This window comes from Mobula birostris, chromosome 10 (assembly GCF_030028105.1).
Source record: "Mobula birostris isolate sMobBir1 chromosome 10, sMobBir1.hap1, whole genome shotgun sequence".
In the NCBI taxonomy this organism is placed as follows: Eukaryota; Metazoa; Chordata; class Chondrichthyes; order Myliobatiformes; family Myliobatidae; genus Mobula; species Mobula birostris.
The window spans coordinates 21,485,205-21,510,768 of NC_092379.1; the positions used below are offsets into that span (position 1 = coordinate 21,485,205).

Consider the following 25,564-nt stretch of genomic DNA (forward strand, 5'->3'; position numbering starts at 1 on the left):
CAAATCGTACTCCAATATTCCTCTTTCACCTTTCAAATTGTTTTTCTTACTATTGCTGCATATGTTTATTCTCAATTACTTTTGGAAAATTGTGTGTCCTCTTTTCCATTCTAAAGGCTCTATTACGATGCCTAATTGTTTCCCCACAATCTTTTCTCCACCACGGCACCATTTTCTTTTCAGCTCTATTCCATTTCCTTGGGATACTTATTGTTGTCGCTGTCATTATCCCTTCTACAATCTTGCCACATAAAAGATCCACATCCTGATTGATTTCTATATTTGTTATTCCTGATCACTTGTTTCTTCAGACATTCTGCAATCAGCCTTTTCAAACAGCTGGCATTCCAGTACATTTTCAGATATATCAGAATCAGGTTTAATCTCACCGACATATGTCATGAAATTTGTTGTCTTTGTGGCTACAGTACAATGCAATGCATAATAAGAGAGTAAAAACCTGTGAATTATTGTGCGTGTGTGTATATATATGTAGGTATGTAATTAAATGAGCAGTGCAAAAGTAGAAATAAAACAGTAGTGAGGTAGCGATCATGGGTTCAATTTCCAATCAGAAATCAGATGGCAGAGGGAAAGAAGTCCCTGAATCGTTGAGTGTGAACTTTCTGGCTTCTGAACCTCCATACTGATGGTGGCAATGAGAACAAGGCATAACCTGAGTGATGGGGGTCCCGAATGATAGATGCTGCCTTTTTGAGGCATCACTCCTTGAAGATGTCCTGGGTACTACGGAGGCCAGTGCCCTTGATGGAGCTGATTGAGTTTACAACTCTCTGCAGTTTATTTCTCACCCATGCAGTAGCCCCTCCCTCCTGCACCCCCATACCAGACCATGATGCAGCCAGTTAGAATGCTCTCCATGGTACATCTATCGAAATTTGTGATTGTTTCAGGTGACATACCAAATCTCCTCAAGCTCCTAATGGAATATAGCAGCTGTTGTGCCTTCTTTGAAGTTGCATCGATATGTTAGATCTTCTGGCTCTTCATAAGCAAAAGGTGGAAGAATGTGAATGTGAATTTCGGGCAATAATTGTGAACTAAAACAAGAAAATCAAGCAAGAGTTGTATTGAGAGAACAACAGGCTATTGAAAAAATAGGATGATTTGGCAGATGAATGCATAGCTGAGGAACTGATGCAGGGGCAGGGGTTTAGATTTCTGCATCACTGGGATCCCTTCTGGGGAAGTTACAACTGATACAAAAGGGATGGGTAGCGTGTGAATCCAAAGGGGATAAATATCTTGGTGGGCAGGTTTGCTTGTGCTGTTCAGAAGGATTTGAACCAATTTGACAGGAGATGGGAAATTGAGTGATAGGGCTGATAGTTGTTGGTTTACAAACAGAGGCAGTGTGTAGTGAGACTGCTAGCAAGCAGAGGCTGATGGTAGGCTAAAATTGCAGTCAATGAGTGAGTTGAAATTTAAAAGGAGGACAAAATCAAAAAAGAGTGATGAACACAGGACTGAAGGTGTTATAATTGAATGCACACAGTATACAGAATAAGCTAGATGAACTTGAAACACAGCAACAGATTGACACGTATGACATTGTGGGCATCAGTGAATCATGGCTGAAAGATTATAGATGTGAGCTTAATGTCCAAGGATACACATTGTATTGAAAGGACAGGCAGGTAGGCAGTGAGCATGGTGTGGCTCTCAGAAAGTGTCAAATCACTCTGGGTAGAGCTAACAATCTGCAAGGGTGAATGACCCTGCTGGGAGTTATATACAGACCTGTGAACAGAATAGCAAAGATGTGGTCTACAAATTACAATGGGAGATAGAAAATGCATGTCACAAGTGCAATGTTAAAACTGTCTTCAGGAATTTCAATATGCAGGAAGATTGGGATGGGTTGCACCTGAACTTTGGGTGGGGGGGGGGGGCGGAGGAGCCAATATCCCGGCTTCGAGGTTTGCTGATGCTGCTTGGGAGAGTTTAAACTAGTTTTTTAGGGGGCTGAGAACCAGAGCCCCAGATCGGTAGGGGATGGATCTGACCAGAAGTTAGATGTCAGGCATAGTATTGAAAGGCAAAATTTAAATAACAGGTAGAATGGGTCAGATAGCTTGAAGTGTTTTTATTTTAATGCTGGGATTATTATGGGTAAGGATGATGAAATTCGAGCATGGATCAGTACATGGAACTACGATGTCGTAGACATTACTGAAACTTGGTTGAGGGAGCGGCAGGAATGAGTGATTAATGTGCCAGGTTTTTGGAGTTTTACAAAAGATAGAGGAGTAGGTAAGGGGGTGGGCAGTTGCAGTCCTGATCAGGGACAATATCACAGCTGCATTCAGAGGAGACATAATGGAGGGGTCAGAAACTGAGTCGATTTGGGTGAAACTCAGGGTTAGACAGGGTGCAATCACACTGATGGGATTGTACTATGGACCCCCTAATAGCCACTGGGACATTGAGGAACAGATGTGTAATCAGATTAAAGAAAAATGTAAAAATAATAGGGTTGGTATCATGGGGGATTTCAACTTTCCTAATATAAACTGGGAAGGCTTCTTAATGTAAGGGGCTCAGATGGGTTTGAATTTGTTAAGTAGGTTTCTTAAATCAATATGTGCACGGTCCAATGAAAGGAGGGGCCATACTGCACCTGGTTTTGGGGAAGGAGCCTGGCCAGGTGACTGACCTTTCAGTGGGTGAACAGTTCGGGAATCGTGACCACAAATCGTTAACTTTCAGGATAGCTATCAACAAGGATAGGTGTGGTCCTTGTGGAAGAGATTTAAATTGACATAGGGAAATTTACAAGGGCATTAGGCAGGAACTAAGAAGCGTTAATTGTGAACAAACATCAAAGTTGCTGGTGAATGCAGCAGGCCAGGCAGCATCTCTAGGAAGAGGTACAGTCGACGTTTCGGGCCAAGACCCTTCGTCAGGACTAACTGACAGAAGAGCTAATTGGCATTAATTGGGAACACCTTTTCTCTGGCAAGTCCACATTAGACAAAAGACCGTGAGACAGGAGCAGTATTAGGCCATTCAGCCCATCAAGGCTACCCTGCCATTCCATCATGGGTCATCCTGGATTCCACTCAACCCCATACAGCTGCCTTCTCACCATATCCTCAGATGCCCTGACTGATCAGGAAAATAATCAACTTCTGCTTTAAAAATACCCACAGAATTGGCCTCCACTGCAGTCTGTGGCAGAGCATTGCACAGATTCACTATTCTCAGGATTAAAAAAATCCTCCTTACCTCTGTTCTAAAAGATCACCCATCAATTTTGAAACTGTGCCCTCTTGTTCTGCTTACTCCCTCCATAGGAAACATCCTCTCCACATCCACCCTATCTCCTCCCATCAACATTCGGTAGTTTTCAATGGGATCTGTCCGCATTCTTCTAAGTTCCAGCGAGTACAGGCCCAAAGCTGCCAAACGCTCCTCATATGTTAACCCCTTCATTTCTAGAATCATCCTTGTGACTCTCTCCAATGAAGACACACCCTTTCTAAGAAAAGGGGCCCATGACTGTTGACAATACTCCAAATGTGGCCAGATTAGTGCCTTATAAAGCCTCAGCATTATCTCCTTGCTTTTATATTCTATTCCTCTTGAAATAAATGCTAATATTGCATTTGCCTTCTCTACCACAGACTCAACCCGTGAATTAACCTTCTGGGAGCCTTACAAGAGGACTCCTAAGTCCCTCTGCACCTCTGTTGTTTGAACCTTTTCCCCATTTAGATAATAGTTCGCACTATTGTTCCATTGTTCCATATCCGTTAAAGATGGTGCCTGTAACCGGCGACTTTGCGCAAGCTCTCCCGAGCAAACTGCCCTCGCCACTGTCCTGTAACTGAGAAACCCTTCTAAAACTCCAATTTAGCAAGATCAAGATCAACAACACTCTGGCGAAGCTACTGACCCAGATGGAGACCACCGCGCCAGAACTGCTTCTTAAACTCCGGACCGCACCTGGACCCGACCACGTTCCCGGAGACCCGCGGTCTGCCACCGTGCAGGAGCGCTTGGAGACACGACCCATTCCGACCAGCACCTCTCCGGCGCAGATGACCACACCGACGTGACGGCGGAGACCTCAAGGTGCCGCAGACGCTTCCCCGGAGCGACCACCGTGAAGCTCCATTGGTGGCCATCCACAGCTACCGGAAGATGAGACCTCCACCGCCAACCTCGGAAATCGAGCCCGAGGCTCGCCTGGAATGAAGGCTCCGCAACCGTGGCTCAGTTTACGGACTTGTTTCAGCCAGGAGCCCGGCCCTCTGGGATTAAGAGTCGGTTTCGGGGCCCGATCCAATCGACAGCCCAGGTCCCCGGCAGCTGGAAGTGGCAGCGGAGCCTCCCCCGTTACTCGGCCCGACCCGGAGCGCACGACGACGCGGCCTGCTGATTCCCGCGGGACGCGTCCACCTATCTCAAAGAGCTGAGAACAACACACTGATATCGACGGAAACCTGGAAAGATGCACTATTTACCGAGGAAGTGTGGTAAAGGAGCTGGGCTGCTGGTCAGATTGAAGCTGAGGGGCTTCACGGTCCCTATGCCCACCATCCTACTAGCTGATGTGCAAGCCAGAGAGAACAAGGTGGATGATCTTAAAGGGAGACTCACCTACTGCAGGGAGATGAGGAACTGCTGTGTATTCTGTTTCACTGAGACCTGGCTCTCCCCCGCCACCCCTGACTGTGCCATCTGACCCGAGGGGTTTTCGATCTATCGGATGGACCGCACGACGTCTTCAGGCAAGACAAAGGGAGGTGGTGTCTGCCTACTGATCAACACTGGGTGGTGATCAGACACAGTGGCACTGACAAGCTCCTGCAGCCCAGACCTGGAACACTTGTCGGTGAAGTGTCGTCGCTACTATCTGCTAAGGAATTCACCTCGGTCATACTGACAGCGGTCTACATTCCCCCCCAGGCGGACGTGGAGTGTGCTCTGAACATACTGTATGCCAACATCAGTGAACTTGAGACCAGGTATCCGGAGGCTTTACGATTACGGCTGGGGACTTTAACCAGGCCAACCTCAGAAATGCGATGCCAAAGTTATACCAACATGTCTCCTGCCCCACTGCAGGCCCGAATATACTTGACCACTGCTACACAGTGAATTTCCGTGGCAGATAGTAGGGACGACACTTCACTGACAAGTGTTCCAGGTCCGGGCTGCAGGAGCTTGTCAGTGTCACAGTGTCCGAGCACCACGACCTCACTTCGGAAAATCGGACCATCAGACCGTACTCCTCCTCCCGGCTTACAAACAGAAACTGAAGTGGGAGTTCACGCTGTCAAAAGTAGTGTCGCGTTGGAAGGAGGAAACAGGTGAGGTCCTCCGTGACTGCTTTGAATCGGTGGACTGGTTAGTATTCATGGGCTCGGCAGCTAACCTCGATGAGTATGCCTCAGCTGCCACGGACTTTATATGGAAATGCACGGAGGACTGTGTGTCTCACAAGACGATCCGGGTATTCCCTAACCGGAAACCTTGGATGAGTTATGAGGTGAAGTCCCTTTTAAAGGCTAGAGCTGCAGCTCTTAGGTCTGGATATACCAGTCGCTACACGGAGTCCAGGCGTGAACACCGGAAAGCCATTAAGGGCGCCAAGAGGCAATATCGAGCCCAGGCTAACCAAAGGGATGCCAGTAGACTATGGCAGGGTCTAAATGAGATCACTGTGCGCAAAGAAAAGGCTAGGAATATCAATGACTGTGGCACTTCTCTTCCTGATGAACTCAACGTATTCTACACAAGATTCGAACAGAAGAGGAGCGTCCCGCTCCCTCCGGATGAACCGGACCTGGTGGCATCGAGATTCGTCATCACCGAGGAGGACATTAGAAGGGCCTTCCTGAAGATAAATCCAAGGAAGGCGACGGGCCCAGATGGCGTCCCAGGACGGGTTCTCCAGGCCTGTGCAAGTGAGCTAGCTGGAATGTTTGCTGACATCTTCAACTGCTCCTTGCTTCAGTCTAAGATTCCTTCGTGTTTTAAGAAGACAACGATAATCCCAGTGCCGAAGAAGAGCAAGGTGGCATGCCTGAATGACTATCGACCTGTGGCTCTGACATCAATTGCTATGAAGTGCTTCGAGAGATTGGTTATGGCACACATCAACCACAGCCTACCGGTCAACCTCGATGCTTTGCAATTCACCTACCGGAGCAACAGGTCAACGGCAGATGCCATCTCTCTGGCCCTACATTCCTCCTTAGATGACCTGGAGAATAAAGATGCATACGTAAGGCTCCTTTTCATTGACTACAGCTCTGCCTTTAATACCATCATTCCAAATAAACTGATTCCTAAACTCCGGAACCTGGGCCTTAGCATTCCGATCTGCAGCTGGATCTTCAACTTCCTCACAGACAGGACCCAGGCTGTAAAAATACGGGACAAGCTCTCCTCTACAATCACTCTGAGCAACGGTGCCCAACAAGACTGTGTACTCACTGCACACCCATGATTGTGTAGCCAAGTTTCCATCAAGCTCAATATAAAAGTTTGCTGATGACACAACAATTGTAGGCCATATCTCAGGAAATGATGAGTTTGAGCACAGACAGGAAATTAAGAACCTGGTGGCATGGTGCGAAGACAATAACTTATCCCACAGCGTCAGCAAGACGAAGGAATTGGTTGTTGACTTCAGAAGGAGTAGCAGACCGCACGACCCAATTTACGTCGGTGGTGCACAAGTGGAACAGGTCAAAAGCTTTAAATTCCTCGAGGTCAATATCATAAATGACCTGATTTGGTCCAACCAAGCAGAGTTCACTGCCAAGAAGGCCCAACAGCACCTTTACTTCCTGAGAAAACAGAAGAAATTTGGCCTGTCCTCTAAAACCCTCACTAATTTTTATAGATGCACCGTAGAAAGCATTCTTCTAGGGTGCATCACAACCTGGTATGGAAGTTGTCCTGTTCAAGACCGGAAGAAGCTGCAGAAGATCGTGAACATGGCGCAGCACATCACAGAAACCAATCTTCCGTCCGTGGACTCACTTTACACTGCACGTTGTCGGAGCAGTGCTGCCAGGATAATCAAGGACATGACCCAACCAGCCAACATACTTTTCGTCCCTCTTCCCTCCGGGAGAAGGCTCAAGAGCTTGAAGACTCCTACGGCCAGATTTGGGAACAGCTTCTTTCCAACTGTGAAAAGACTGCTGAACGGATCCTGACCCGGATCTGGGCCGTACCCTCCAAATATCCGGACCTGCCTCTCAGTTTTTTTGCACTACCTTACTTTCCAATTTTCTATTTTCTATTTATGATTTATAATTAAATTTTTAATATTTATTAATTTTTACTATTTGTAATATTTAATATTTGTAATCCAGGGAGTGGGAAGCGCAGAATCAAATATCGCTGTGATGATTGTACGTTCTAGTACCAACTGTTTGGTGACAATAAAGTGTTAAGTACCATAAAGTATAAAGAATAAAGTATTTACCTAAATGCATTATCATGTATTTCCCAAGATTGTAATCCATCTGCCACTTTTTGCCCATTCTTCCAATTTATCTAAGTCATACTGCAATTGCATTGCTTCCTCAGCACCACCTACCCCTCCACCTATCTTTGTATCATCCACAAACTTTGCCACAAAGCCATTAATTCCATTATCTGAATCATAACCAAACAATGTGAAAAGTAGCGCTCAATACTGACCCCTGAGGAACACCACCAGTCAATGACAACCAACCAGAGAAGGCCCTTTTTATTTCCACTTTCTGCCTCCTGTCAGCCATTCTTCTCTCCATGCCAATATCTCTGCTGTAATGTTATTCAATTCTATCTTGTAAAGCAGCCTCATGTGTTGCTCCTTATCAAATAACTTTTCAAAATCCAAGGAAATAACATTCACTGCCTCTCCTTCGTCCATCCTGCTTGTTATTTCCTCAAAGAACTCTAACAGATTTGTCAGGCAAGATTTCCCATTGCAGAAACTACGCTGACTTTGACATATGTTATCATTTGTCTCCAAATACACCAAAACCTCATCCTAAAGAAAGAGACTTCAACACTTCCCAACCACTAAGTTTTGGATAACTCGCCTATAATTTCCTTTATTTTGCCTTCCTCCCTTCTTAAAGAATGGAGGGTGTTTAAAGAGCAATTGCACACAGTACAGGAAAGGTATGTACCTGTTCGAAGGCAGGATGGGGATGGAAGTATAAGAGAACATTGGATATCCAGAGAGGTGATGAATTTAGTCAAGAAGGAAAAGAAGAAGTATGTAAAGTTTCAGATGTTCGGATCAAAGGAAGCACATGAGGAGTGTAAAGAAACGAGAACGAACTACTGGGAATGAGGGAAGCCAGGAAGGGCCATGAAAAGTCCTTGGCAAGTGGGATTAAGGTGAATCTCAGGGCATTTTATACAGACACCAAGAGTAAGACAATAACTCAGGAGAGGGTGGGACCACTCAAGGATAAGTGGGGGGGGGGGGAGCAGTTGCTTGAATGCAGAGAATGTGAATGAGGTGCCAAGTGAGTACTTTGGTTCAGTATTTACCAAGGAAAAGGATATGGAGGACCAAGAGATCAGTGCTGAGTATATAATTACAGTAGGGTATTTAGAGGTCAAGGAGAAGGAAGTGTTGGGCCGCCTAATCATGATTAAGATTGATAAGTCCTCAGGGCCAGATGGGATTTACTCCAGGTTTTTGAAGTATGCAAAAGGTGAGCTTGCTGGGCCCTTGACCAGAATCTTTGTGTCCTCTCTCATTAATTTAAGAAGGGAACATGGGAAAATTCTGGGAACTATGGATCAGTAAATCTCACTTCAATTGAAGGGAAATTGTCCAATAAAAATCATAAGGATAGGATATCTGAGCATTTGGAAAGCCATGATCTAATTTAGGGAGAGACAGCATGGCTTTATGCGTGGCAGGTCAGCACTTACAACTTGATAGAGTTTTTTGACAAGGTGACAAGACAGATTGATGAGGGTAGGGCAGTAGTTGTTGTCTATGTGGATTTTAGGATGACATTTGACAAAGTCCCCCATGGGAGGCTAATCCAGAAGATTAAGATGCATGGGGTCCGTGGCAAACTAGCTGTTTGGATTCAAAATGGTCGCGCATAGAAGACAGATGGTAATGGTTCAGGGGACTTGTTCAAGCTGGAGGTCTGTAATTAGTGGATTTCTGTAGGTATCTGTGCTGGGACTTCTGCTGTCTGTAATGTATATAAATGATCTGGATGAAAATGCAGACGGGTGGGTTTGTAAATTTGTGAATGATACCAAGAATGGTGGAGTTGTTGACAGTGTAGAAGACTGGCAAAGAATACAGCACAACATTGATCAGCTGCAGATGTGGACTGAGAAATGGCAGATGGAGTTTAATCCAGATAAATGCGAGGTGTCACATCCCGGGTGGTGCAAATGAAAAGAGACAGTACATTTTTAAGAGCAAGGTCTTTTACAGTGTTGTTAAGCAGAGAAATCTTGGGGTCCAAGTTCATACTCCTTGAAAGTGGCTACACAGGTCAATAAGATGGTTAACAAGGTTTAAAGAATGCTTTTTTTTAATATTCGAGGCACTGTCAGGTTATGTTGCAACTTTTATAAAACTCAGGTTAGATCAGACTGAAGTTCTGGTTGCCCCACTATTGGAAGGATGTTGAGGCTTTGGAGAGGGTGTAGAAGAGGTTTGCCAGGATGCTGCCTGGTTTCGAGGGAACATGCAATCAGGAGAGTCCACATAAACTTGGGTTGTTTTCTCTGGAGCGTTGGAGGCTTAGGTGGGGGGGTGCGTTCTGATAGAGGTTTGCAAGTTTATGAGAGACAAAGATACGCTGGACAGAGAGTATCTCTGTCCCAGGGTTGAAATATGTATTACCAGAGGGAATGAATTTTAGGTGAAGCGGGAAGGTTCAAGGGGATATGAGGGGTGAGTTTTATAATCAGAGAGTGGAGGATGGCTGGAATGTGTTGCCTGCTGTGGTGGTAGAGGCAAATACATGATAGGTGTTTGGATAGGCAAGTGGATGTAGGGAAGAACAGGGGATATTGACATGGAGTAGGTGGGAGGGATTGATGTTGGGTGTTTTTGATTTCCTTTATCGCTGTTTTGGCACAACAGTGTGGGCCAAATGGCCCGTGCTGTAGTAAATTATTTTGGTGCCGCATCCCAAAGGAAAGAATTTGTAGAGTGCCTACGAGATTTTTTAAAGAGTAGGTGGTGAATGAGCCCACTGGGCAATTAGATATTCAGAATTGGGTGTGGTGCAATGAACCAGAATAGAGTGGAGAGTTTAAGGTAAGGGAATGCTTGGGAGCCAATGATTATAACATGATGTAATTCACACTACTATTAATTTGAAAAGGAGAATCTAAGGTCAGTATTAAAGTGGAGTAAAGGGAATGACGGAGGCATGAGAGAGGAGCTAGCCGAAATTGATTGGAAAGGGACACGAGCAGGGATGATGGCAGAGCAGAAATGGCTGGAGATCCTGGGAGCAATTTGAAAGACACAATGTAGGTGCATCCCAAAGAAGAAATATTCGAAAGGCAGGGTAACACCAGGCAGCATCTATGGAAAAGAGTAAACAAACGATGATTCAGGCCAAGATCTTACATCAGTCTGAAACTTTGACGGTTTACTCTTTTTCATAGTTGCTACCAGACCTCCTGAACTCCTCCAGCATTGTGTGTGTATTGCCAAACACCCCATGGTACTACAGGAGAGATACTAGCATGGATAGAACATTCTCTGATTGGTAGGAGGCACAGAGTAGGAATAAAGGGAGCATTTTCTGGTTAGCTGCTGTGTTGAAACCACATCTTTTCATGTAAAATGTCAATAACCATATAACAATTACAGCACGGAAGCAGGCCATCTCGGCCCTTCTGGTCCGTGCCGAACTCTTAATCTCACCTAGTCCCTCCGACCTGCACTCAGCCCATAACCCTCCATTCCTTTCCTGTCCATATAGCTACCCAATTTAACTTTAAATGACAACACCAAACCTGCCTCAACCACTTGTGTTGGAAGCTCGTTCTACACAGCTACCACTCTCAGAGTCAAGAAGTTCCCCCTCATGTTACCCCTAAACTTTTGCCCTTTAACTCTCAACTCATGTCCTCTTGTTTGAATCTCCCCCACTCTCAATGGAAAAAGCCTATCCACGTCAACTCTATCTATCCCCCTCATAATTTTAAATACCTCTATCAAGTCCCCCCTCAATCTTCTATGCTTCAAAGAATAAAGACCCAACTTGTTCAACCTTTCTCTGTAACTTAGGAGAAGAAACCCAGGTAACATTCTACTGGATCTTCTCTGTACTCTCTCAATTTTGTTGACATCTTTCCTATAATTCGGTGACCAGAACTGTACACAATACTCCACATTTAGCCTTACCAATGCCTTGTACAATTTCAACATTACATCCCAACTCCTATACCCAGTGTTCTGATTTATAAAGGCCAGCATACCATAAGCTTTCTTCACCACCCTATCCACATGAAATTTCACCTTCAGGGAACTATGCACCATTATTCCCAGATCGCTCTGTTCTACTGCTTTCTTCAATGCCCTACCATTTACCATGTATGCCCTATTTTGATTAGTCCTTCCAAAATGCAGCACCTCACATTTATCAGCATTAAACTTCATCTGCCACCTTTCAGCCCACTCTTAAGTGGTCTAAATCTCTCTGCAAGATTTGAAAACCTACTTCATTATCCAGAACTCCACCGATCTGAGTATCATCTGCATACTTACCGATCCAATTTACCACCCCATCATCCAGATCATTAATATCTATGAGAAACAACATTGGACCCAGTACAGATCCCTGAGGCACACCACCAGTCACCAGCCTCCAATCTGACAAACAGTTATCCACCAGTACTCTCTGGCGTCACCCATCCAAATCCATTTTACCACTTCAATACTAATACTGAACAATTGAACCTTCCTAACTAACTTTCCATCTGGAACCTTGTCAAAGGCCTTACTGAAGTCCATATAGACAACATTCACCGCCTGACCCTCATCAACTTTGATTTGGATTACAAAATTGATGGCTTTTAGGGCCAAGTTTGTGGATGATACTGAGAGAGGTGGAAGGGCAGATAGAGTTCAGAAAGCAGAGTGGCTACAGAAATACTTAGACAGATTTGGAGAATAGGCAATAGAGTAGCAGATATGATAAAGTGTTGGGAAGTGAATGATCATACACCTTGGGAGAAGAAATAAAAGCATAGACTACTTTCTAAATGGGGACAAAATTCAGAAATCTGAGGTCCAAAGGGCCTTGTGTAGGATTCCATTCAGGTTAATTTGCAAGTTGAGTCTGTGGAATTCATTTCTAAAGGACTGAAATATGAAAGCAAGGATGCAATGTTCAGTTTTTAGAAGGCACTGGTGAGGTCTCAATTGTAGTACGGTGAACAGTTCTGGGCACCTTATCTAAGAAAGGATATGCTGACATTGATGAGGGTTCAAAGGAGTTTAACAAAATGGTTCTGGGATTGAAAGGCTTATCATATGAGAAATGTTTGATGGCTCAGGTCTGTATTCACTGGAATTCACAAGAATGAGGGGGGTATTTCATTGAAATCCATCGAATGTTGAAATTCCTCGACAGAGTGGATGTGAAGAGAATGTTTCCTCAGGTGGGGGAGTCTAGGATCAGAGGACACAGCCTCAGACTAGACGGTCGTCCATTTAGAACAGAGATGAGGAGGAAATTCTTTTGCCAGAGAGGGGTGAATCTGTGTAATTTGTTGCCACAGGCAACTGTGGTGCCCAAGTCACTGGGTATATTTAAGGAACAGGATGGTAGATTCTTGATTAGTCAGGACATGAAGGGATACTGGGAAAAGGCAGGTGACTGGGGCTGAGAGGGAAATTGGATCAGTCATGATGAAATACTGGAGCCGACTCGAAGGTACAAATGGCCGAATTCTGCTCCAGTCTCTTATGGTTTTACTCAGGAACTAAAACATTCGCCCAACTGTGGATCATTCTAAAGTTCCCAACTGGTATTCAGATTTTTTGTTTCCGGTTGATTTTGGAGAATACTGACAGACACCTCTTCATGGGGTTTCATCTCCTGGAATGAGATGTTATTTAGTTCACCTGTCCTCACAGGTTAATGTCTGTGCTGCACCTTGTCACACACAATATCATACTCTCCTGTCTATATTTCAGGTTCAGCAGTGACCAGCAGACACACGCCCCACATTCAGTCAAGAGATCCCCGTATGGCTGCGATGTTTGGAAATGGAGTCTCCATCTCACTCACTCGGCAATCCGAGGCTACTGCACTGTAACTGCTCATTTCAGGAAATAAACCTCTAAATGTACCGGGGATGCCAGATGGGAAATGGGGGCACAGAGCCGGTTCGGTGGGCGGAGGGACAGCGGTGGATGATACATTGGGAAAATGGCAGGATATGTGACACTGGAGGGGGTTTACAGGAGGGGAGAGGAAGGCAGGGTTAAGGCTTGGGAATGGGGAGCAGGGGAATGGGGGTGTGTTTAGTGATGGAGAAGAGGGAGTTGAGGAAGTGGTTATTATTGTTATGGAGCAAGAAGTTGACATGGGGAGGGGGAGTGTGGTGGAGGATGTTCTGTCAAATTTTGTAAATCAGATGTTGTACAAATCATTGCCTATAGCTTTTCTTCCATTTTTCCACTGGAGTTTATGTCATGTCATGATTTGAAATTTTATTCATTAAAAACAAAGAAAAGGAGAACATGAAGTGACTGGAGTTGATAAAACTGAGGGAAGCCATTCAGCCCATCTTAGTTCCCTCATCACTGCAGAGATTCCATCTGCCTCCACGTACGAGTGGGTAATGCATCCCGGGACAAATATCGGAGAGATTCCCAGCCGGTAATATATGAGTGTAGCCCCACACGTACTGCTCATGTTCATAAGGGATTTCTCACAGTGGGAACACTGGGGTGCTGCACCCCAAGAAAGATATTCAGGAAAGCACAGAGGCTCATTGGAAGAGTTTCTCAGAACCCCATTACACATCCCAGAGCAAGATGTTGATGGAATGTTTCATAATGAGTGTCTCAATCCATATTTCAACACATTATCCTAATCTCCACACTCCATGTCCTATAAAACCGTAGGTACAGGAGCTTCTCCATTGCACACACAATCTCCCTTCACTGTCTCAGCTGAAAGGCAGCACCTCTGTCCCTCTGTACTACAGTGAACAGCCAAGTCAGCCTGAAGTTCTGTTCTCACATCACTGAAACATGAATTAACAGCATCAGTGCCCTGAAACAGAACTCACTGTGGGGACCAAAGCCTTTGGCCTGCTCGGTGTTTAGCTGAAGGAAACTTTGTGCATCCTGCAGCATCCCCCATCAGAGAGTGTGGAGCTGTTGGTACAAGTACAGGTGACTCAGAACTGGAGATCGACCATGTACATGTTTTAATGTGATGTCAGCAGGAGAGAGCATTTTGAAAAAATATGTCAATGCAGGAAAATACAACAGATACTGGGGTAAACACATTAGGAGTAGAAAACATTAAACAGTTACTAATCAATGCAAACCAAGAATAGAACAGAACAGTTATTTAGATGATGGGCACCAGCACCTGACTTGAGCAGAGTAAGTCCAAGAAACAGGCATTGCAGGAAGGAACACAGGACCAGATATTGAAGGAATACATTCCAGGAATAGACATTGGGGAAAACTATGAAGGACCAGCCAACGGGAAAAATACCCCTCCACAGAACCAGAAATTGTGGTTAATTCTCAACTTTGTTCATGAGGGAATACGACAGAGATTGGGAATACACGACTGATCTTCAGGAAGGTTGTGATTCCCATGTATAAGAAACAATTTTAAAATCAGTTATTTGGAAGAATCTGGGAATCAGATTCCAAACCCCAGATCTCAGGGATGCACCATGTCAGTCATATGGGAAAATATATGCCGAGCAGATTTTAGAAACTGCACCCAAAGTCACAGGTTGTAGGAGTTTCCCTGTGCCCATAACCTGGAGTGCAGAGCAGGTCATGAGGGTGCATGGCACTGAATCAGATACTGGGGACGTTATTGCAGGGAAAGGAGATGACTTGGGACCAGCTCCAAATTTAATTAAAAATTAATTAAGAATTAAGTCACAGTTACATGTTTAATCAACTGACTTTAAACATCCCCGCAGCCATGATGTGATCTGAACTCAGCTATCTACGTCACAAACGCAGCTTCTTGATTCCATATGTTTTGCTCAGCAACCAGTCTCCCTCCCAGTCTCACAGTCCAGCCAACTAGAAAGCCAGGATGTGCAACAACTGAGGACCTTACCTTCTCACTGGCCTCTGCTCCGCTCTGGGAATGTCGGCTCCCGACACTGATCTGCCCACTCCTTCTTTCCCTCCCTGATTTCGTGCTGCCAGTCCTCCAGCATATCTTACACCCTTCACTGCTCACAGTAACAGCATTGCCTTCTGCTTCCTGTTTGTGTCTCTGCCTCTCTCTCTCTCAGCTAATGGCTCTGACAGTCTGTTTGTACAAAGTGCAGGCAGCTTGTCAGAGCCAGCATCTGACCCTGTGCTCTGTGGGGTGGGAGGGAGAAATGAGGCAGCAGATTGGAGGTTTGAGAAGTTTGAAATGAGCTGAGGGAAGGTGGAAGGAGAGAGAGAGAAGCAGGAAGGGCAAGGAGAGAGAGATCACAGGGTAAGAGGGAGAGACTCTCCAAGGTCAGGATACCAGACTAATATCCAAATCTGTGCCATGTTCCTCACTTCCTGCTCTGCACCCTGTGTTCCAGACACTGGGAATCTCCCCGACTTTGTGAATGTGTGGCTCTCCAAAATCTGATCCAAGTATATTTTTGTACAATACTGCATTTGGGGGCATTCCCACAGAGACGGACTGAGAATTATTCCTTTCAATCTCATCCAAATGACTGCTCTTACCTGGATGAAGGAAGCCTCTCATTGATGGGAATAGATCCCATATTCCTGAGTATTAGATGACAGGTGACACTAAAACAGATGGTATTGTAGGGAGTGAAGAAGGTTAGCAACAATTACAGTGGGATCTCGATCAGCTGGGTAGGTGAGATGAGGAATTACAAATAGAGTATTATTCAGATGAGGATGTCTCAGTGCGATTGCAGAACATTCTCAGTGAGGAGGGTGAGCAAACAGAAGTGGTTGCACACATTGGCTCAAATGACAATTGGAAGAAAAAATGGATGTACTGCTGTGCAGTGAATATAGAGAGAAAGAAAAGATGTTTAAATGTAAGACCGCAACAGTGGTCATCTCTGGATTATTCCCAGTACCATGTGCAGGTGAAGTTGAAAATTGAACATATCATAGATTAGTACATTGCTGAAACCTTGCACAGGGAGCAGGAATTCAGTTCATTTCAGCAATTCAAAGGTTACAATTAAAAATAAAATGTTGGGAACTATAGATGAGTAAATCCAGTATCTATGGTAGGAAGCTAATATAACAGAGCAAAAACTGGTGAGAAATTAGAATGGGAAGATTTAGAAACATCAGAAGGCAATTTACAAAAACAAAGAGGCAAAACATTGAATACAAAAGTAAGTTAGCCAATAATATTGAAGAGGTTACCAAAAGATTCTACAGATACATAAAGTGTAAAAGAGAGGTGAGAATGGATATTAGACCACTGGAAAACATTGCTGGAGACGTAGTAATCAGGGACAAAGAAATGATGGACAAACTGAACAAGTATTTTCCATCAGTCTTCACTGTGAAAGGCACGAGCAGTATGGTGGAACTTCGAGAGTGTCGGGGGCAGGAGTGGGTGATGCTCCTGCTACTTGGCTGAAGAGACTGTGGAGGCATTAGTAATGATCTTTCACGAATCAATAGATTCTGGAATAATTCTGGAAGACTGGAAATGTCCAAATGTCTCTCCACTTTTCAAGAAGGAAAGAGGCAGAAGAAAGGAAATTGTAGGCCAGTTATTCTGACCTCAGAGGTCAGGAAGAAGTTGGAGTCGATTGCTAAGGTTGTGGTTTCCATATACTTGGAGGCACTTGATAAAATAGGCTGTAGTCAGCATGGTTTTCTCAAGGAACACCTTGCCTTAGAAATTTGTTGGAATTCTTTGAAGAAATATCAAATAGAATACACAAAGAAGAATTGGTGGATATTGTGTACTTGGATTTTCAGAAGGCCTTTGACAAGTTGCTGCACATGAGGCTGCTTAACAAGTTAAGCGATCAAGATATTACAGCAAAGACACTGGCATGGATAAAGTGGCTGATTGACATGAGGTAAAGAATGGGAATAAAGGGAGCCTTTTCTGTTTGGCTGCCGATGACTAGTGGTGGGACTGCTCCCTTTAACATGAAATGTCAGAGTCTTGGATGACAGGATTGATGGCTTTGTTGCAATGTTTGCACATGATACAGGATGGGTGGAGGGGCAGGTAGTTTTGATGAAGTACAGAGGCTACAGAAGGTCAAAGCCAGATTGGTAGAATGGGCAATGAACTGGCAGATGGAATACAACGTTCCGAATTGTACGCTCATGCACTTTGGTAGAAGAAATAAAAGGACAGACAATTTTCTAAATGGACAGAAAATTCAAAAATCTGAGGTGCAAATGAACTTGGGAGTCATTGTGTGGGCTTCCCTAAAGGTTAATTTGCAGGTTGAGTGGGTGGTGATGAAGGCAAAAGTGATGACAGCATTCATTTGAAGAGGACTACAAGATAAAAGCAAGGATGTAATGTTGAGGCTTTACAAAGCACTGGTGAGGCCTAACGGAGTACTGTGAGCAATTTTGGGCCCCTTATCTGAGAAAAAATGTGCTGACTTAGTGGAGAGTTCAAAGGAGATTCTCAAAAATGATTCTGGGATTGAAAGGCTCGTCACATGATGAGCATTTCACGTGCTCACTGGAATTCAGAAGAATGAAGGGTGACCTATTGAAACCGATCAAATGTTGAAAAGCCATGTTAAGAGTGGATGTGGAGAGGATGTTTCCCATGACTGGAGAGTCTAAGACCAGATGGCACAGCCTCGGAATAGAGGGGTTTATTTTAGAAGATGAATTCACTGCCACAGGCGGCTGTGGAGGCCAAGTCTCGGCATATTCAAGGTAGAGGTTGATAGATTCTTGATTAATCAGGGTATGAAGAGATATGGGTAGTAGATAGACAATTGGGGCTGAGAGGGAAAATGGATCAGCCATGATAATAAAGGCGAAACAAACTCAATGGGCCAAATGGCCTTGGGGTAGATTAGGATTAGTGAGCAAGGCTCTGTGTGTGAGAGATTATGTCTCATCGATTTCCTCTGTTTAGTCCTGTTCCACCTTCCATAAGACCGAAAGGTTTCTCTCTTTCTGTGCCCATTAGTTCATTCCTCATCTATTAGGGCATAGTAGTTCAGTAGGAATGGCTCCAGGGGCACTCTGTGTGGGATGTGGGAAGTCTAGGAGACTCCAGTCTCCCAGGTGAACACATCTGCTCCAGGTGCACCGAGTTGCAGCAACTGAGAGAATGTATTGAGGAATTAGAGCTGCAGCTCGATGACCTTCAACTCATACGGGAGAATGAGGAGGTGATCGACAGGAGGTACAAGGAGGTAGTTACCCTTAGGTTGGGGAAGACAAATAACTGGGTGAATAGCAGGCAAAGAAAGGGAAACGGACAGCTTCTGCAGAGAACACCTGTGGCTGTTCCCCTCAATAATAAGTATTTAACTTCAGATAATATTGGGGGGCTGACCTGCCAGTGGGGAACCAGAGGGACCGGGTCTCTGGCACTGATCTGGTGATGAGGCGCAGAAAAGCAGAGAGGTGAAGAGGAATGCAGTGATGATAGGAGATTCCTCAGACAGCGGGACAGAGACAAGGTACTGTGGGCACGATTGAACGACCCAGGCTGCAACTATCAGGACTGCTATCATCCAGTACCATCCAGTATCGGGAGGACTGTGATGGTATCAGTCACTACTTCCGATCCCACTGATTCATCGGTCAGTTCAACATCCAGAATCAGAATTAGACTCAGGTTTATTATCACCGGCATGTGTCGTGAAATTTGTTGACTTAGCAGCAGCAGCAGTTCAATGCAATACATAATATAAAAGAAAAAATAAATACTTTATACTTTATTGTCACCAAACAATTGATACTAGAACACACAATCATCACAGCGATATTTGATTCTGCATTTTCCACTCCCTGGAGTACAAATTGATAGTAAATATTAAAAGTTTAAATTATAAATCATAAATAGAAAATAGAAAATGGAAAGTAAGGTGGTGCAAAAAATCCGAGAGGCAGGACCGGATATTTGGAGGGTACGGCCCAGATCCGGGTCATAATAAATAAATAAATTTCAGGGTATGTATATTGAATAGATTAAAAATCATGCAAAAACAGAAATCATATATATTAAACAAGTGAGGGAGTGTTCGAGGGTTCAATGTCCATTTAGGAATTGGATGGTAGAGGAGAAGAAGCTGTTCCTGAATCGCTGAGTGTGAGCCTTCAGGCTTCTGTACCTCCCACTGATGGTAAAAGTGAGAAAAGGGAATGGTCTGGGTGCTGGGTGTCCTTAACAATGGACGATGTCTTTCTGAGACACCACACCTTGAAGATGTCCTGGGTACTTTGTAGGCTCATACCCAAGTTGGATCCAACTAAATTGACGACCCTTCCTTCAGTCCTGTGCAGTTTGTCGAAGATGGCGCCGGTAACTGGTGACTTTGCGTCAGCTGTCCCGAGCAAACTGCCCTCTCCACTGTCCTGTAACTGAGAAACTAAAACTCCAATTTAGAAAGATAAAGCTCAACAGCACCCTGGCGAAGCTACTGACCCAGCTGGAGACCACCGCGCCAGAACTGCTTCTTAAACTCCGGACTGCACCTGGACCCGACCAATGTTCCCGGAGACCCGCGGTCTGCTACCGTGCCGGAGCGCTTGGAGACACGGCCCATTCCGACCAGCACCTCTCCGGAGCAGACGACCACACAGAAGTGACGGCGGAGACCTCAAGGCGCCCCAGACGCTTCCCCGGAGCGACCACCGTGAAGCTCCATTGGTGGTCACCCACAGCTGCTGGAAGATGAGACCTCCACCGCCAACTTCAGAAGTTGAGCCCGAGGCTCGGCTGGAGTGGAGGCCTCCGCAACCGTGACTCAGTTTACAGACTTGTTTGAGCCAGGAGCCCGGCCATCCGGGATTAAGTGTCGGCTTCGGGGTCCGACCCAATTGACAGCCCTGGCCCCCGGCAGCTGGAAGTGGCAGCGAAGACTCCCCAACTCGGCTCGACCCAGACTGTCCAACGACGCGACCAGCCGATCGATCTCCGCAGGATGCCTCCACCTATCTCAAACAGCTGACTACAACACACTGCATCGATGGAAACCTGGAAAGATGCACTATTTACCGAGGAAGCGTGGGAAAAGAGCTGGGCTGCTGGTCAGACTGAAGCTGAGGGGCTTCAGGGTCCCTATGCCCACCACCCTACTCGCTAATGTGCAAGCCATAGAGAACAAGATGGATGATCTTAAAGGGAGATTCACCTACTGCAGGGAGATGAGGAACTGCTGTGTATTCTGTTTCACTGAGACCTGCCTCTCCCCTGCCACCCCCGACTGTGCCATCTGACTGGAGGGATTTTCGGTCCATCGGATGGACCACACGGCGTCTTCGGGCAAGATGAGGGGAGGTGGTGTCTGCCTACTGATCAACACTGGGTGGTGATCGGACACAGTGGCACTGACAAGCTCCTGCAGCCCAGACCTGGAACACCTGTCGGTGAACTGTCGTCCCTACTATCTGCCATGGGAATTCACCTCGGTCATACTGACAGCAGTCTACATTCCCCCCCAGGCAGACATGGAGTGTGCTCTGAACATACTGTATGCCAACATAAGTGAACTTGAGACCAGGTATCCGGAGGCTTTGCTCATTACAGCTGGGAACTTTAACCAGGCCAACCTCAGAAAGGCGCTGCCAAAGTTATCCCAGCATGTCTCCTGCCCCACTAGAGGCCTGAATATACTTGACCACTGCTACACAGCAGTGAAGGATGCCTACCGTTCCGTCCCAGGACCTCACTTCAGAAAATCGGACCATCAGGCCGTACTCCTCCCGGCTTACAAACAGAAACTGAAGCGGGAGGTCACGGTGTCAAAAGTAGTGTCGCGTTGGACGGAGGAAACGGATGAGGTCCTCTGTGACTGCTTTGAATCGGTGGACTCGTTAGTATTCAAGGACTCGGCAGCTAACCTCGATGAGTATGCCTCAGCTGTCACGGACTTTATTTGGAAATGCACGGAGGACTGTGTGTCTCGCAAGACGATCCAGGTATTCCTTAACCGGAAACCTTGGATGAATGAGGAGGGCAAGTCCCTTTTAAAGGCTAGAGCTGCGGCTTTTAGGTCCGGGGATACCAGTCGCTACACGGAATCCAGGCGTGAACTCCGGAAGGCCATTAAGGGTGCCAAGAGGCAATATCGAGCCAAATTGGAAGCCCAGGCTAACCAAAGGGATGCCAGTAGAATATGGCAGGGTCTAAATGAGATCACTGGGCGCAAAGAAAAGGCTGGGAATATTAATAACTGTGGCGCTTCTCTTCCTGACGAACTTAATGTATCCTACGCAAGATTCGAACAGAAGAGGAGCATCCCGCTCCCTCCGGATGAACCAGACCTGGTGGCATCGAGATTCATCGTCACCGAGGACGACGTTAGAAGGGCCTTCCTGAAGATAAATCCAAGGAAGGCGACGGGCCCAGATGGCGTCCCAGGACGGGTTCTCCGGGCCTGTGCAAGCGACCTAGCTGGAGTGTTTGCTGACATCTTCAACTGCTCCTTGCTTCAGTCGAACATCCCCTCGTGTTTTAAGAAGGCAACGATAATCCCAGTGCCGAAGAAGAGCAAGGTGGCATGCCTGAATGACTATCGACCTGTGACTCTGACATCAATTGCTATGAAGTGCTTCGACAGATTGATTATGGCACACATCAACCACAGCCTACCAGTCAACCTCAACGCTTTGCAATTCGCCTACCGGAGCAACAGGTCAATGGCAGTTCCTCCTTTGAACACCTGGAGAATAAAGATGCATATGTAAGGCTCCTTTTCATTGACTACAGCTCTGCCTTTAATACCATCATTCCAAATAAACTGATTCCTAAGCTCCGGAACCTGGGCCTTAGCACTCAGATCTGCAGGTGGATCTTCAATTTCCTCACAGGCAGGACCCAGGATGTAAAAATAGAGATCAAGCTCTCCTCTACAATCACTCTGAGCACCGGTGCCCCACAAGACTGTGTACTCAGCCCCCAGCTGTACTCACTGTACACCCATGATTGTATAGCCAAGTTTCCATCGAACTCAATATATAAGTTTGCTGATGACACAACAATTGTAGGCCGTATCTCGGGTAATGATGAGTTTGAGTACAGAGGGGAAATTAAGAACCTGGTGGCATGGTGCGAAGACAATAACTTATCCCTCAATGTTAGCAAGACGAAGGAATTGGTTGTTGACTTCAGAAGGAGTAGCAGACCACACGACCCAATTTACATTGGTGGTGCGCAAGTGGAACAGGTCAAAAGCATTAAGTTCCTCGGGGTCAATATCACAAATGACCTGACTTGGTCCAACCAAGCAGAGTTCACTGCTAAGAAGGCCCACCAGTGCCTTTACTTCCTGAGAAAACTAAAGAAATTTGGCCTGTCCCCTAAAACCCTCACTAATTTTTATAGATACACCGTAGAAAGCATTCTTCTAGGGTGCATCACAACCTGGTATGGAAGTTGTCCTGTCCAAGACCGGATGAAGCTGCAGAAGATCGTGAACACGGCGCAGCACATCACACAAACCAATCTTCTGTCCGTGGACTCACTTTACACCGCATGCTGTTGGAGCAGTGCTCCCAGGAGAATCAAGGAAACGACCCACCCACCCAACATACTTTTCATCCCTCTTCCCTCTGGGAGAAGGCTCAGGAGTTTGAAGACTCGTACGGCCAGATTTGGGAACAGCTTCTTTCCAACTGTGATAAGACTGCTGAACGGATCCGGACCCGGATCTGGGCCGTACCCTCCAAATAGCCGGACCTGCCTCTCGGTTTTCTTGCACTACCTTACTTCCCATTTTTCTATTTTCTATTTATGATTTATAATTTAAATTTTTAATATTTACTAATTTTAACTATTTTTAATATTTTTATATTTAATATTTGTAATCCAGGGAATGTGAGGTGCAGAATCAAATATCACTGTGATGATTGTACGTTCTAGTACCAATTGTTTGGCGACAATGAAGTATAAAGTAAAGTACTCCCCCAATACCAGACAGTGATTAGTCTGTCAGACTGCTCTCCACAGTACAGCAATAGAAGTCTCTGAGCATTTTTCTTGACAGACCAAATCTCTTCAAACTCTTCAGCTAAATCTCTTCAAGTATATTCACTATCTTGCCTTCATTGTAACTGAATCGATATGTTGGGACCAGGTTAGATCCTCAGAGATCTTGACAGTCAGGAACTTGAAACCGCTCAGTCTTTCCACTTCTGCTCCCTCTATGCGGATTGGTATGTGTTCCTACGTCTTACCCTTCCTGAAGTCCACAGTCAGCTTTTTAATCTTACTGATGTTGAGTGCAAGGTTGTTGCTGTGACACCACTCCCCTGGTTGGTGTATCTCGCTCCTGTACGCCCCCTCACCTCCATCTGAGATTCTACCAACAATACAATGGTTGTATCATCAGAAAATTTATGGATGGTATTTGAGCAATGCTGAGCCACAGTCATGGGTATAGAGAGGGTAGAGCAGTGAGCTAAGCACACACCCCTGAGGTGCCCCAGTGTTGATCATCAGCGAGGAGGAGACATTATTGCCAATCCACACAGATTGGTTTTCCAGTTAAGAAGTTGAGCATCTAATTGCAGAGGGAGGTACAGAGGCCCAGGTTCTGTAACTTATCTCCCACTGCGAAAGTTGAGCCAACCCATGCCTGCAACTGTCTTGGACGGTTGCCCACTCTGTTCCGGGTGGAGCCAGCAACAGACTGTGGATTTGCAGATGAGGATATGGGATTATGTGGAAGAGAGGACCAAAGAGATTCCCGAACATTCTGGGGAACTTGCAGCCAAGCTTAAGAACACAGCCACCAGGTCTCAAGTAATGGAACAGACTCCATTATGCCGAGCTTTGAAGCCTATTTGCTGGAGGGAACGTACCCTCAGTAAAGTCTTGCTGCCGTCACCTGAGGATTCCGATTGGGATTTGGACTCTGATTTGGCCTGTTTCCACAAATGAGTTTCATGAGCCTAGGGAGCAGACCCTGAGGTTGGTTGAATCACCCTGCCACCTGAAAAACCAAAGGGGTCATCCTCGAAAGAAGATCCCGAGGGGTTAGCACACCCAAACCCGTTGAAAGTGCTTCCATCTACAAGGACATGGAGGAGGTCTTCAGCAAGGGAAAGGCATCAACTCTTCCACCACACCAACCCCACAACTGTGCGATAGACCTGCAGACCGGTACCTGTCCCCCAAGGGGTTGATTGTATGTGCTCTTGGGCCCAGAGAGAAGTGTAATGGAAGAGTATATCAAGGGGTCTCTTGCCACAGGCTTCATTCAGCCCTCCACCACACCTGCTGGCACAGGCTTCTTCTTTGCACAAAAGAACGATGGGAGCCTGCAACGATGCATTAATTATAGGGAATTCAACTGCAAGATGGCCAAAAATCACTATCCCCTACCACTCATGAAAATAGACTTCGAGATGCTCCAAGGAGCAAGAGTATTCAGAAATCTGGAACGGCAATCGGGTCCATATAAGGGAAGGTGATGAGTGGAAGACTGCATTCAATACAACGATGGGACACGACGAGTACCTGAGCAACCTACCCCCATTTTGCCACATAATCAGGGTGCTCGTGGCAATTTGTTGGGGAATCGACACTCTTGTTCACAAGGGCCCAAGTGCAGGGGGGATTTCTAAGAACTACACTCCGGGTCAGCTCTTTGTCCCAAGTTCAATCTGGTCACAGGTCCTCCAGTGGGGTCATTCGTCAAGAATGACCACACTGCCAGGGATTGCCTCAGGTTTATCAAGAGGAGATACTGGTGGCCCAGAATGATGAAAGAGGTTCGGCACTACATGCAGGCATGTGAGGAGTGCGACCAGAACAAGGAGCCTGGTACCCAACCTCAAGGGCTTCTCCACTCCAACCTGTTCCGGAAAGATGTTGGACACAGACCTCCATGGAGTTTATCACGGGTAATTGACGAATGGTTTTCGAAAGTCTGTAAATTCATTGCCTTGGAGAAGCAACTATCTGCAGTTGAGACGGCTGAAATTGTCCTGGTCCTGGTCTTCAGGATCCACAGATTCCCGGTGGAAGTTGTCTCACATTGTGGTCCACAATAAATATCACATTTTTGGAGAGCGTTCTGTAAACTGACAGGGGCAACAGTAAACGATTCCTCTGGGTTTCACCCGCAATCCAAAGTTCAGACGGAGTGAACCAAACAAGATTTAGATGCCTGGCCTCGAAAAGACCTGATAAGTGGTGTGACCATTTGATGTGGGTCACCCACA

At 45.8% G+C, this 25,564-nt stretch overlaps 1 gene segment (V, D, J or C); it reads left to right on the forward strand.

The window, feature by feature from the left end:
- The window catches only part of LOC140203897 (immunoglobulin heavy constant gamma 4-like), a 37,011-nt gene extending 23,280 nt beyond the window's left edge, over positions 1-13,731 (forward strand). The window contains 1 exon segment of the C gene segment in view: positions 13,184-13,731. Coding sequence covers positions 13,184-13,195 — 12 coding nt within the window.
- The last annotated feature ends 11,833 nt before the right edge of the window (positions 13,732-25,564 follow it).